Here is a 12,612-nt window from a genome sequence, read left to right as displayed (position 1 = left end):
AATCCAAAGCTAAGCCTAGAAAGCTTGTGAGTGGGAGCTCTGAGATCACTGTCAGCCTTTTCCCAAAGCCAAGGGACTGTGTGAGTATTGCCAGGAGGGTGTTGAGGCATGCACATCCCAGGTAACACGGGCAGGGGCTGGTACAAGCATTGTCACCTTGCTTTTTTCAGTCTCTTTGCTGGTTGCTAACTGCTTCTTGGTCTATGGGTAACTTGTTTGCACCTCCTTCCCACTGGAGCAACTGGCTCCTGGCACTGGTGTCCTTTGCATGTCCTAGGGTAAAAAAGAAAGTAATTGCCTGAGGGCACCAGCAGTAACTGTGAGACAGACATGAGGCAGAACTGCCCCTGGCCCTCCAGGTTTGTTCTGTGTTTGGTATTGCAAGGACTGCCTCGACAACAGGGCTTTTAATGTTTCAGTCTGTTTCAGCAGAGCACATTCTGAGATGTCTGCTATGTGGAGGAGGATCATCCCATGGCCGAGAGCTGGAGGAGTCTCTTCCAAAGCTATTTTGTGTGATTTAGCAGGGTTCATTCCATGCAGAACACGCTGTTCTGCATCCAGGCTTCCACACTTTGAAGTGATTTTAGTCTATAGAACCTTTTTTCCTGTTTGTGCATAAATTCCTCTATTCAGGAAGATGAAATCCTTTTCCATTTACAGCTGCTCATGCAGCTCTGACAGCGGCATCTGCTGTCTGCATTACAGAGGTCACAGTGCTTCCAGAACCAACATCTTACCCCACAGATCAGGAAGAATTTCTTTTCCCCTCACTTCTTGCTCCTTTTATAGGGTTGGTTTGGGTTGGTTTTATTTCTCTGAAGATGACAGAAAAGAACTTCACCTCTGGAACAGCTTTTCCAGCTCCAACTTTTCCCTTTCCCTACCTCATACCTAGGAAACACAGATCGGGAAAGCCAAGGGCTTTGCTACCTAAGTGCCACCGGGAAGGTTTTTGTGGAGACTGCAGTCGAGAGCCGGTGCTTATGGAGCCCGCCGGTACGAGGCAGCGGGGCCGAGCCGCTGCTCGGGCGGGGCTGTCCGGCTGTGCGGCGGGAGGAGGCTGGCGTTGTCCTTGGGGTCCCTGCGGAGCCCAGGGAGCCGGTGCCGCTGCCCGCGCCGCGTCGAGGTGAACCAGGGCCAGGGGGGTGCCACCGTGGTGCCTGGCAACGCCGCTCGCCCCCCGCTCTCCCGCCGACCTTCCGGCTGCCGTGCTACAGCGGAGGCGGGCCCCCGCCGCTCTGTGGCTGCGAGACAGGCGCTGCCTTCCACCAGTAGGAGCGCGGAGCGGCGGTGCACGCCCCGCCCCTCGAGCAGCACCGCCCAACCAGCGCCCCGCCTGCAGGAGCAGGGGGTGGGACTTCCGCTGCCGGGGGGGCGGTTTTGTGTGTGTGTGAGTGAGTGCGAGCGGTGCGTGCGGGGTCCCCGCGGGCCGCGGCGCTTGGGGGGCCCGGCGCGGCCTGCTCGTCCGCTGCCGGCGCTCAGGGGGGTCCCCCTTGAGGGGGCCCCGGCAAGAGTGGGGGGCCCCCTGCGGGGGTGCCGGGGTCCCCCCCGGAGGGTGCGGGGTGACGGTGGCAGCGAGTGTTTCCCCGGTTGTCGGCTCCCCGGGCGGGGTGAGGGGCGGGCAGGTGGGCGATGAATGGTTTCAGCACCGAGGAGGACAGCCGGGATGGGCCTCCCGCCGCCCCCTTTTACGGCCAGAGCTGCTGCCTCATCGACGACGGGGACCGTTGCGTGCGCCCCGCCGGCAACGCGTCCTTCAGCAAGAGGATCCAGAAGAGCATCTCGCAGAAGAAGCTGAAGCTGGACATCGACAAAAGTGTGAGTTGTGGGCACCGATGAGACCCCAAGGGCACCCCTTCTATGGCCCGGCCCCGCATTGCGGGAAGGCCGCCGGCGGGAAGTTGCTGCCCCGCCAGGCGAGCTGAGCCCTCCCGTGGCCCCGAGGGGGGTCACTGTACCCCAGGAGCGGTGGGGACACGGGTGCGATGCTCTGCGGGGTGAAGGCGGTTCGGCTATACCGCGTTTTCCCATCGGCAGCGTTACCACGCTGGGGCTCGGGAAGAACGTGCCGGGGTAAAGTCAACGGCTGTTCTCCTTGGTTGTCTCCTGAGGGTTAATGAAGCAGCGCTGAAAACGGTGTTTGGGGGGAAGCTTTCATGCGGTGGGGAGCACATAAAGATCGGGGGAGCGAAGGGACCTTTGCTTCGGAGGTAATAGCTCGGGTTTAATTTCGGTTTCGTATTGAAAGCCGTTGCTGCAGCTAGGTGGAATCAGCGGGATGGGTTGCTGTTGGAGTTAGGGCTCACTGGTGGTATCCTTTCAGTTGCTAAGAATTCCTGTTCCCCTACGGCAGGTTATTACTGCATCTAATGGAAAGGTGAGGTGTGCTGCCTCTTCACCACGGCACCTGCATGCTTGTCGGCTGGTTGGCACTGAGCAGCTCGATTTGCTGCTGACCCCTTAGTGATGTTAAGTGACAGCTGTCAGCTCAAGATAGAAACAGGTCGCTTGCCAAGTAGAGAAATAGGTAGAGCAGAGCAGCCTGTCGAAGAGTACAGAAGGAGTTTCTCAGAAGCAGCTCAGTTAATGGAGTTCTGCTTTTCTTACCTGATCATTGAAGATTAAAACCATTAAAATAAGAAACAAGAAGGTGAAGTTTTGTGTCGGACTGTTTGACATCTTCCCTGCTTGGCTGGGTCTGTTTCTGACAGCCTGAATGCATCACATCATGGGAAGAGAGTGCCTCAATTTGAAATACAGTCTTATTAAAACCCAGATTATTTGTCCTGGTTGTAGTCCTCAGCAGGTTTGTCTAGTGGAATAGTAATTTCACTCTAGGAATGATTCATTGTTGACAGATGCAGGCTTTAGAAATAAAGAGGAAATCAGACTAGTAACTCAAAATGAAGGGAACATGTGAAGCTGGCTACATAAAGTGATTTCAAATGTCGGGTGTCTGTGGCTTTTGCTGACAGGTACCAAATAATACTGGTCGTTTGTGGTTCTTGTTTTTCTATATGCCAAGTTTAGTGAGATAATGTTTGTTCTGTGGCAGGCAGGATAAGCTGTAGGAGACATTTTCTTTCGGTTGGTTTGTTTGAATTGAGGTAATTGCCTAAATTCTGTGTGGTCTAGGTTTTAAAACACTTGCATTAATAATCTCCTGTACTATTCAAACCAGAATGTTCAGAAGAGTAGACCAGAATAATGTTTTTCTTGGTAGTTACCTGGTAGTAAGTCCTGAAGCAAATGCTTTTCCTCCACACAATTACCTGGGTTTTTTTTTCCTGACATACAATTGCAACCATAAAAAAAGAAATCTATTCTTTGCAGAGATTGAGCTGAAGCTCTCCAGTCCTTCATTTTCCTTGCTTTTCATGTTTGTAATGTAAATTATCTCTAACTCAAGAGAACAATATCAGGCCTGGGCTTTAAGATTAGAAATTCCTTACTGTCATGAGGCAGGCAGTCATGCCAGTCACCTGTAATGCTGCTGTGGAAGTGACTGCTGCTGACTGCTGTTCTGCAGTAACCTGGTTTGATTGCTTTTTCACTGCTTCTGGTTCTTAGGTGAGGCATCTCTATATTTGTGATTTTCACAAGAACTTCATCCAAAGTGTCCGAAACAAAAGAAAAAGGAAGACAAGTGATGATGGGGGTGACTCTCCTGAGCATGAAACGGATGTCCCGGAGGTTAGTAGGTGCCAAGTGGGTGTAGGCTGCTTTTGAGCATGTTGAAGTTTCTCTTGGATGTTTTCATGTATCAGAAAACACTGACAATTTAAATTGCAGCTCCACTGAAACTGCTGTGGAGTTGCTCTCACTTTTCAGGGATACTTTTGTTCTGATGTGTGAAAATGTCCCAGTTTTCTTCATTCCTGTGTGAGTTCTTTGCTCATGTAAAGTTCTCTATAAAAAGAGGTGTAATAAGGTAACTGCACAGCTTCATTTATGTACTGCTTCCAAACAGAGCTGTTAAAAAAATATTGGATACTAATTCTTACTTAAAGTATTTTCAGTGCTAACTGAGGCCCCGACATGGTTCTTTGTTACCTTCTTATGCATTGTTTTGCAGGTACACTAGAGGATCCCGTAGGTCACTCTCTCCATGTTTGGGTATTTGTTATCCAGGGGTATTTAGCTTTTCCAGACCTTTGCATAGATGGGATTTTTGACACTAATCAAAACAACCCTCAGACAATCTGTAACCTCTTTATTTGCAGGAAATAGGCCTTGGGGAGGTTGTCTATGCTGCAGAACTCTAGAATAACCTCTTCTGCGTGCCACTGTGTGCTCTATTTGCTTTGGTGATGTTTCTGGTACTGCTGACATCGCAGAAAGTTGCCCAGGGGTGATGTTCAGAGCTCTAGCCACCTCAGCAGAGCCCTCTGCTGGAAATGCCACCTCTACTGACAAAAAGCAGTTTATTTTGGGGGAGATGCCGCCAAGAATCGCCTTACAGCAGGGCTGTGCCTTGGCTGCAGAGCTCTGTCCGCACCCCTCTGGTGTGGAAGCGTTGAAGGAATAGCAAGTTTTTGGTTTGTGTATCTTTTTAAGGATACCTGATTTTTGTTGTAGCTGTTTGTGTTTCCATTCTAAAAGGCTCTCCATCAAACCTTTCCTATACAGGCTTTATGTTAGTTGCCAGGATGATTGGTGAAGACCTAAAAATGTTAGTGCTGTAGAGCATGCAGGGTGTTTGGTGGTTAAAAACTGAGGGATGCACGTCACCTAACTGATCAGGGAGCTCTGCACTGTGTCAGCTTTAATGTCATTTTCTTCTTGGTTTTCAGCAGAGATTCCTTTTGTCTTTGAAACATGGCATTTTCCACATGATTTTCATCTTCCTTCCTGCAACCTCCCCCAGCTTTGCTTTTAAACTGTGCACTTCCCATTTAAGTATTTGAATTTCATTTCTTCCCTGTGTCTGCACTCTGTTTTATGTCAGAAGCCATTTGTTCAGTGCCTGCTAAATTGATATTTCATGTGTGAGCTTTTTCAACCTTGTGGGAACAAAAAGTTCCTCTCTGCTTGGAGGTTGCAGAGGTGTAATTGAGAGCAGAAATTGGCCAGCAATTCTGTTGACAGCATGTGAACCAGAACAAAATTTTCTATTTCCCTGAGGCTGTTTTGGTCCTTCAGCATGAACAGATACAAAATATACTTAGATTTGTCAGTAAGGCAAGCTGATGTGGTGCTGAATGCAGGCAGGGAGGAGTCCTTTTGAGGAGGAAAGCATTAATTTTAGATACCACAACATTTCTGCCTGATAATAAGCAAAAGGTGGTGCTCAACCCCTCTTCTCTGCATCACTTCCAGGTTGACTTGTTCCAGCTCCAGGTGAACACCCTGCGACGTTACAAGAGACATTATAAGTTGCAGACTAGGCCTGGACTCAACAAGGCTCAGCTGGCAGAAGTAAGTGATGACAGAGATAGTGTTATCTTTATTATTAAAACACTTTTTATCTCCTCTGCTCACATGCTTATTTTGTGGGCACTAATGCCTATAGTGACTCTTGCTAATACATACCGTGTGCTCTGCAGAAGGTTTCAGGAGATGACACCAACAGAAAATTGTGTGCTTGTTTTCACCTGAGACAGTCATGGAAGACATGGAAGCTGGCTCTTGAGAGCGTGTTTTAGTGACTTGCTGTTAATCTGCTTCCTTTCCCTCCTTGTTCATAGGCACAGTCTGTTACCTTTAGGGTGCAGAAACAACCTAGTTTGCAGTGGCCAGGGTGTTAGCTGAAGATGGCTGTTTGACTGAAACTGAGACTTACACAGTACTGGTCACCCCCTGTTAGCTTTTCTTTCCTCACAGGCACTTGAACTGGTTGGAATTGCTCATTATTAAAGGCAGAATCCCTGACCACGACTTCAGATTCCTTATTTCCTTCATTGTCCTGATGTCTTATGATTCTGTATTAAGTCAGTAAAAGGCTCTTTCCTTAAGGGCCTCTACTGCTGCTTTCTCACCATATGGGGTACTACTTAAGAAAGGACTCTGTATCTGTCTGTTACTTGAGCTGGTTGTGCTGGTGTGCATTTGCTCTGCTCTCTTTGCTCACTTGATCTGAAGGCATTCAGTGGGAAAAGTCTTCTCTAAACTGTAAAAGTGAAAAATCTGTAGCGGTTACTGAATGGTAACAAGGTTGATTGTGTAAGCAGAGGCTGTCACAACTGCCCAAAACTGTTTTGCTTTAAAGACAAAAGCCAGCAGACCAAAAAAGACAGCAAGATTCTGTCTTGCTCTCTTTCAAAGTCAGCTAGGGCATGAATATACAGAGTATAGCAGATGTGTAGTGAATGTAGGAGTAAGTTAAGTGAAGCAGGGTGGATGTACGTCCTCAGTAGTAGCTCTGATGTGTCATGTTCTACCTAACCAGTTCATTGTCTCTCAGCTACCTCCTGCCATGAAGGACTACTTACTTAGGCAATTTACCGTGAATGTGCCCAGGAGTTAAACAAATAAAACTACTGTGCAAGCAGAAAATAAAGGGAGCCTAACTTCAAGTTGTCACACACTTCCCAGATTTCCTGTGAAGTCTGAGCAGCTTTGACCCTACGCTGGATCCTCGTCCAGCTCCCATGCTTGAATCACTGCTGCCTGAGGCTCTTAGACTCCTGCTGCTACCCCACCGTAAGGAAAACTCAAACTTCCATAAATCTTCTTGGAGTGACTTATTGCTCAGCCTGCATCAAAATCCACTTTTGGAGCTGTGTTGGGTATCAAAAAAGAGCTTCTTCCATATGATAAGCAGATCTCATCCAGCTCCATATTTTCTACATTCATTTTCTAAGGAAAAAAGCAGCTAATGGTTCAGGGTTTGTGCCAGTGCCAGCGAGGGTAGCCCTAACCAAATCCTAAGCCTCCCCTTGCAAATCCCCTGGTGTTCCTCTCAGTGGAAACTTATCCAATGCATTTTCCTTTGGATTCTAAAACTTTGCTACATCTTGTTCTCACATCAAAGTGTTTGAGTATTTCTGACACTCTCCTTTAGAATACTGAGCTGCAGGGAGAACTTGCTCTCCAGATAATCTCAGCACGAAATGTCACTTAGGAGAGGCCATGCTGCTTTGGCAGGAGGACGTTCTGGCTTCCAAATTTCACTAGTAGGATGGCTACAAATACTGCTGACATAGCAAAACTCTGTTGTGTTCATAGGCATGTTCCAGCTGTAAAGAAAGAGAGGTAAATGAGGACTGACAGTTTGAATTGGTGCATGTTTGACTAGAAGTATATTCCGCTCAGTGGCCATAAAATCGTTTTTGGAAAGTGAAGAGAAACCCTGTTCTGATTATTTCTACTTTTTAATGTCAGCCTTTCTGTCTCTTTCCATGTTGTCCTTCCAGACTGTCAGTCGTCACTTCAGGAATATTCCTGTGAATGAGAAAGAGACGCTTGCCTATTTCATCTATATGGTGAAGAACAACAAGAGCAGGCTGGACCAGAAATCAGAAGGTAGCAAGCAACTAGAATGAAGGTGAACAAGACTTGGGATAACAGAGACCTTGAAGGAACAGATGGTATTGTGCATTTTAGGCATATAAAAACTGCTGAAGTTTATTGTAAATTTTTTTTTAAATGCAGTAAGTCTGGATGACAGAAAAAGCTATAGACATTGTTATCAGGAGTATTGGGAAACATGTGCCCAGCATGTTTCTGAAGACTTCTTCCGCTCATTTCAAAGTCACATTGGAACAGAGAAATGAGGATAATGCAGAAACCAAGTAAACCCGCAGGACTGTGGAGTTTGTCAGCTCAGTGTTCTAAACCATTTCTGGAAATCTGCATCTCAGTGCAATTCAGATCACAGATGGGATTTTCCCACTGAATTCAGACTGCATCGCAAGCCACCACTGCAGTTTGTCTTGGCCGAGGACTGGAACAGCGACAGAGATTAAATCCATTATTGAGGTGCATGGGCCAGAAGTTTGCCTGAAGGTTGCTCCCCACCTGCACATGCTCTGTCCTGCTTTGAGTCAGTGCTTCAAGTCCCAATCTTATACAGTTGCTCCAGCTCACCAAATCTGCTCCCATGAACTCTACTTCACTAGTCTGAAACTGATTTATTTTTCTTTAACCATCCTTCCTCCCACCCCCTTCTGACATGGATGCCAAACAATTCTCTGCAATCTCTTTTTCTAATTTCTTTTATTTCAGAGCTCACTAATGAATTGTCTGTAAGCATTTAAAAACTTCTGCATTTCCTCAGAATGTGGTATTATTAAGGCTTATCTGCTGGATCTGGTCCTGTTGGTAGAAATGCTCATTTAATTCACTTATGCTTATTTCCTTTGTATTCAAGGCTCAGTGGTGGTAGGTGAAACAGGGACATCTGTCTCTTAATCTCTGTGTCAGATCAGGTATCAGTCACAAATGAATTTCATACTGAAGATGCTCTTCAGCAGGTGTCACAGAACTGCTGTCGATCAGTGGGCTCAGTAATCTCTTTTGGTAAAAGTAGACTTACGCTGATGGGTGTAGTACCATAACTGGGAGAGTGACCTGAGTGGAGCATGATGCATTTCATCTGTCTTTGCAATGGGCAAGAAGTATCAAAGCATTTGCCTTTTATGAGCATCACATGTGCTTTCATAAGAGCTGTGTGAGTGGAGGATGCTGGTGCTCTGTAACTGGGCATTGTAGGAGGAGATCGCTCTGATTTTGTTATTTAAAGCCAAGGTGTCCTTACAAACAATGCAGTGGTTATTTTGGCAAAAGGAGCTTATGAAAGTGTTGGTTGTGACTGACTGTTCTCCAGTGACCTCAAGTCTCTTCAAGGGGATGTCATAATTTAAAGCACCACTCTTTTTTGCTGTTTTGATGTCTCCATCCTGTTACGAGATGCCAAGACTACACATAGAGAGTATATTCTCAACAAGCCTTAAGCAACGAACTGAACAGTAGAGAACTTTGGCTAACATTTTCTCAATGGCAGGTTTTACTATTCCGAAACTGGATGAAGCTTTGTTGAAGAGCTAAATACACGTCATGATCGCAGCTCAGTGCTGCTTCAGAAGGTATGAAGGGTTCACATGGTGAAGCTCTTGTCGAAGCTTTCCCAGGGTCTCTTTAAAACTCAAGTTATAATTTAAAGCAAGCTGTTCACATCAGCTCTGAAGCGTTTGCTAATACTCCAAAAACATGTTCAGCAAATTTTGACATGTCTCAATCCTGTGTCATAGGCAGAAATACTCTGTTATGGTACACATCCCATTTGTGAAGTTTTGGGAGTGTGATTGTTCCAGCATTTCCTTGTTCAATCCAGTATGGATTGTTAAGAACATCAAACAAGAGAGAGGTTCAAGGAATGAAGAGAGAATGTCTTGTGTCGGTATTACATGAATGTTTAAGAAGTTCCTAATTACTGGTCCTTTCCTTATTGAAAGGGTGGAGTAATTCTCACATCAGTCACAATGATCTGGCTTCTCTCATTCAGGACAGATAGCTAAGAGGGTTCTCTTACTGCGTGGGTAGTCATCAAACTGCTCATGCAATCAGAGGATATTACTAAGGGAAAATGAGTTTCTGAGGTGAGAGGGTTATGCCTCGTTGTAACTTCCAGACCAAAACTGTAAAAAAATGTAGTTTGTTTGGGATTTTCCTTCTTTTTTTTTTTGTTGTATTTTGTTTTCTTTTATTCCTAAGAGTAAATAAATCTGTTGGGGTGTTTTAGCAGCCAGCAGCAGAATGATTCGTTTCAAGGAAATACGGTGGCAGGTTCCATCTGTTCAGGTGTATTCACTGGAATGCTTTTGTGTAGGGGTGGTATCCAGGAAACTTATTTTTATTTTCCTTAAAATAGTCAATTGATGTGAAATGTGATCCTGTTGGGTCACTCTTAAAGCAATTATACCTTTTTTGGGAAGAAAAATGAAATTCTTAGTGAAGTGTGATGATGAAGAGATGTTTACCAGCCATTAGCAGTTGTTTATAAGGTGGAAAGCTTGGAGGCAAGACACCAAAGAAACAGAAGAATCTTTGGCTGTCGGACCCCACAGCCTTATAAACCCTTGCAAATGCCTTATTACTTTGTTCTCAACTGAGCTGAACGCCTTGAGCAAAAAGAAGCCGATGTCTTGTTGGAAGGGTTAGCCACTCTATGGCTCCCATGCTATAAACTGAAATCACACATCAATTCAGTAGCAATATCCATGTTCAGGGTGCCTGTGATTCTTGAAAAGCATTTAGTGTCTAATAACCAGAAAACGTAACAATGCAATTGTCGTTCTGTATGAAACCATGCTGTGTATTTGATTCCTTATGCTGCATGCCAATTAAACAACAAAAGACTTTCCAACTTCTTTTTGGGTTAGACTTCAAAGTAAATGTGTTTGAACCTCACACTTGTGAAGCCATGAGGTGGGACATTTGCTCAGCACTTTTAGACGTGACTTGTTGGAAAGGTGGAAGACCCAAATCGCTTTGGCTGGTATGACGAGTTTGGTTTTCCTTTTACATTTTTGCTTTTCACAGATGGGCCTTAAATTCTGTCTAGCTTTGAACCATGGAGCACAAGCCTTGGGGGCGTGGAGGATGACCAGATGTCATCTTCCATTTCTAATAGTGGAAGCTTATTTCTTACAAGCCTGCATAGGTGACATTCACCCTGGGGCAGAGGAATCATCTTTGAAGCTCTCCAGCCCTTACAGAGCCTAATTCAATTACATTGCCTAATTCAATTCTCATTGAAGAGTTGCATTAACTTCATTAGACTTCTGAATAGATCCAAAGCCATTAGTATGAGATCCAAATAATGCAGAAACATCTCTTCTGGGGTTAATTCCATCCTGTATGCTGACCCTCTGCTCACTTTAAAGGAAGAAGAAGAAATCATTGCTGGTAGTTATCGGCTTGAGCTCAGCTCGAGGGAGTTGGAAGCATGTGAAGACTTGAGTCAGTGGCAGTCTGATGGCTGAAAAGTGCAAATCTATCCGAGGAGGCTGTGTTAGAATGGAGGGTGTGATTTTCTGCATCGCAAAGAATATTGTGAAACATGAAGAATGGCATTACAAGTTAATGTTTCTTTTACCAGGCACTTTAGATGCTCAAGCCTGAGAAAAGCAGAGTGGGCAGGTTTGTACCTCTTGTCCCCAGTACTCTGTTGTCCTGGTTTTCCTTAGTAATATGGCTGTAAACCACTAGATGCCCTGGTGTGCAAGACTTGACCACAACACAGCAAGTCTGGCATTTCAAGTTAGTTTGAAGTGCAGGCTGGATTCAGAGAGGCTTTGAAAACAAGAGCCACTATAACCCACAGTGAGTGTGTATTTTCAAGGGGGTCATGTTGGCACAGAGATGAAACAGGACATGGCCCACAGAGAGACTGAGCAACAGCAGCGTGGAGGAGGATTCGTTCAGTGTTAGCTCTTGTAATGGATGTTTTATGAGAGGGGAAGAAGGGGGGAGCTGCGCACTTTACATCTTTTGGTTGAGCCAAATGTAAATACCAATGGGAGAGCTTCAGCAGTAACTGCAGTTGGAGGGGAGAGAAATGGTCTGCTGAGGAACTGTTTATTTAAATGTGCAGATCATACACTTCCCTAGAGCACTAGAGTCACTTTGCCTGTACAGTTTAAACAAGTGGGCAATACAAGGCGGCCTCCTGTACAAAAGGAGTCCTTGTACTGCCCCAAGTATTGACTGAAGAGTCCTAAAGGTGAAGGAATGTTATTGATGCCTCACTCCTCTTGTCACTGCTGCCCTTTAACCATCTCTAGCTTATCAAGTCAGGGAGTTCTCATGTTCCACTTTCAAAGTGCAAATGAACTGTTAGGATGTAAGATACTCCTTGCACTTTTCACAGCTATCCCTGGTCTCGCGGGTCGGACTTCCTGGTGAACACATCTGTTTGGAATGAATTGAAGTGGGGAAAGGGGGAGGCTCCTGCCTTAAACCTGAACTTCCCTTGCAAGCGACTCTGCAGCCACCCTGTGCATTAGGAGGCTCAAGGAGCCCTTTAGCTGAGCCCAAACAGGGCTGGGTTTACTCCACAGCTAGTGTGCAAGGGAGGTGAATAGCAGGTAACTTGCAGCGTGGCTTGGAGTCTTTCAGCAGGCTTACCAGGAGAGAAAAAACTGTTCCCTCTTCTGTTTCTGGCCTCCATGTGTTGTGCTGATCTTATGCCAAATGTTTTGGACACCTTGTATTTTTAACTGTGTAATATAGCTGTGTATTGTTAAAGCAACTTAGTAACTTATAGCAAAAACTGTAGAACTCATTTCTCTGAGGTGTAGGAGATGTCCTGCTTCCACTGTGTACGAGACTTTAACTCTGTACTGTCTGACAAAGATACAATGCTGAATTTCACTTTAATAAATGATCTATCTAGCAACGAGGCCTGCATTCCCTTCTGTTTGCCTTTCTGCCCTTACCACTTTCAGCTCCGGAGCCGATGGAGTTCTGCTTTGCATGACCCTTTTGTGCCAGGCTTTTCTGATTCACCGTCATTTCCCACTTCCCCAGGCCTGGAGAATTGCAGACACAGAGGGGAACAGCACTGCTGAGTAGGGGATGTCAGGCCTGAAGCAGAAAATTCGGGCGATGAAGTATTTTGTGACGAATGTGTGTGGGTTGTGCAGATGTAAATCACGGGGACACTGG

General features: G+C 45.8%; 1 protein-coding gene across 3 annotated transcripts; it reads left to right on the top strand.

Moving 5' to 3' along the window:
* The first annotated feature begins 1,362 nt into the window (after positions 1 to 1,362).
* On the top strand, positions 1,363 to 12,343 carry SAP30L (SAP30 like). 3 transcript variants are annotated; one of them, XM_061344018.1, is made up of 4 exons: positions 1,363 to 1,821; positions 3,574 to 3,696; positions 5,323 to 5,421; positions 7,359 to 12,343. In XM_061344018.1, exons 1-4 carry the CDS (start codon positions 1,636 to 1,638, stop codon positions 7,485 to 7,487), a joined length of 537 nt encoding a protein of 178 aa, XP_061200002.1. In that variant the 5' UTR covers positions 1,363 to 1,635; the 3' UTR covers positions 7,488 to 12,343. The 3 variants fall into 3 exon arrangements, with proteins under 3 accessions (XP_061200002.1, XP_061200003.1, XP_061200005.1); XM_061344019.1 differs by lacking the exon at positions 7,359 to 12,343 and adding an exon at positions 6,407 to 6,538; XM_061344021.1 differs by lacking the exon at positions 3,574 to 3,696.
* The last annotated feature ends 269 nt before the right edge of the window (positions 12,344 to 12,612 follow it).

This window comes from Neopsephotus bourkii, unplaced genomic scaffold (assembly GCF_033783945.1).
Source record: "Neopsephotus bourkii isolate Nb327-2 ecotype Australia unplaced genomic scaffold, CSIRO-AGI_Nbou_v1 NB_1846, whole genome shotgun sequence".
In the NCBI taxonomy this organism is placed as follows: domain Eukaryota; kingdom Metazoa; phylum Chordata; class Aves; order Psittaciformes; family Psittacidae; genus Neopsephotus; species Neopsephotus bourkii.
Note: the sequence above shows the minus strand (reverse complement) of the source record. Positions and strands in the feature narration are given on the sequence as shown.

Excerpts from the sequence above, each read along its gene's own strand:
- SAP30L (XM_061344018.1), top strand. The coding sequence starts at position 1,636 with ATGAATGGTTTCAGCACCGAGGAGGACAGCCGGGATGGGCCTCCCGCC. Across the intron at positions 1,822-3,573 it reads AGCTGGACATCGACAAAAGT|GTGAGGCATCTCTATATTTG; the intron begins GTGAGTTGTGGG and ends TCTGGTTCTTAG. Across the intron at positions 3,697-5,322 it reads ATGAAACGGATGTCCCGGAG|GTTGACTTGTTCCAGCTCCA; the intron begins GTTAGTAGGTGC and ends CATCACTTCCAG.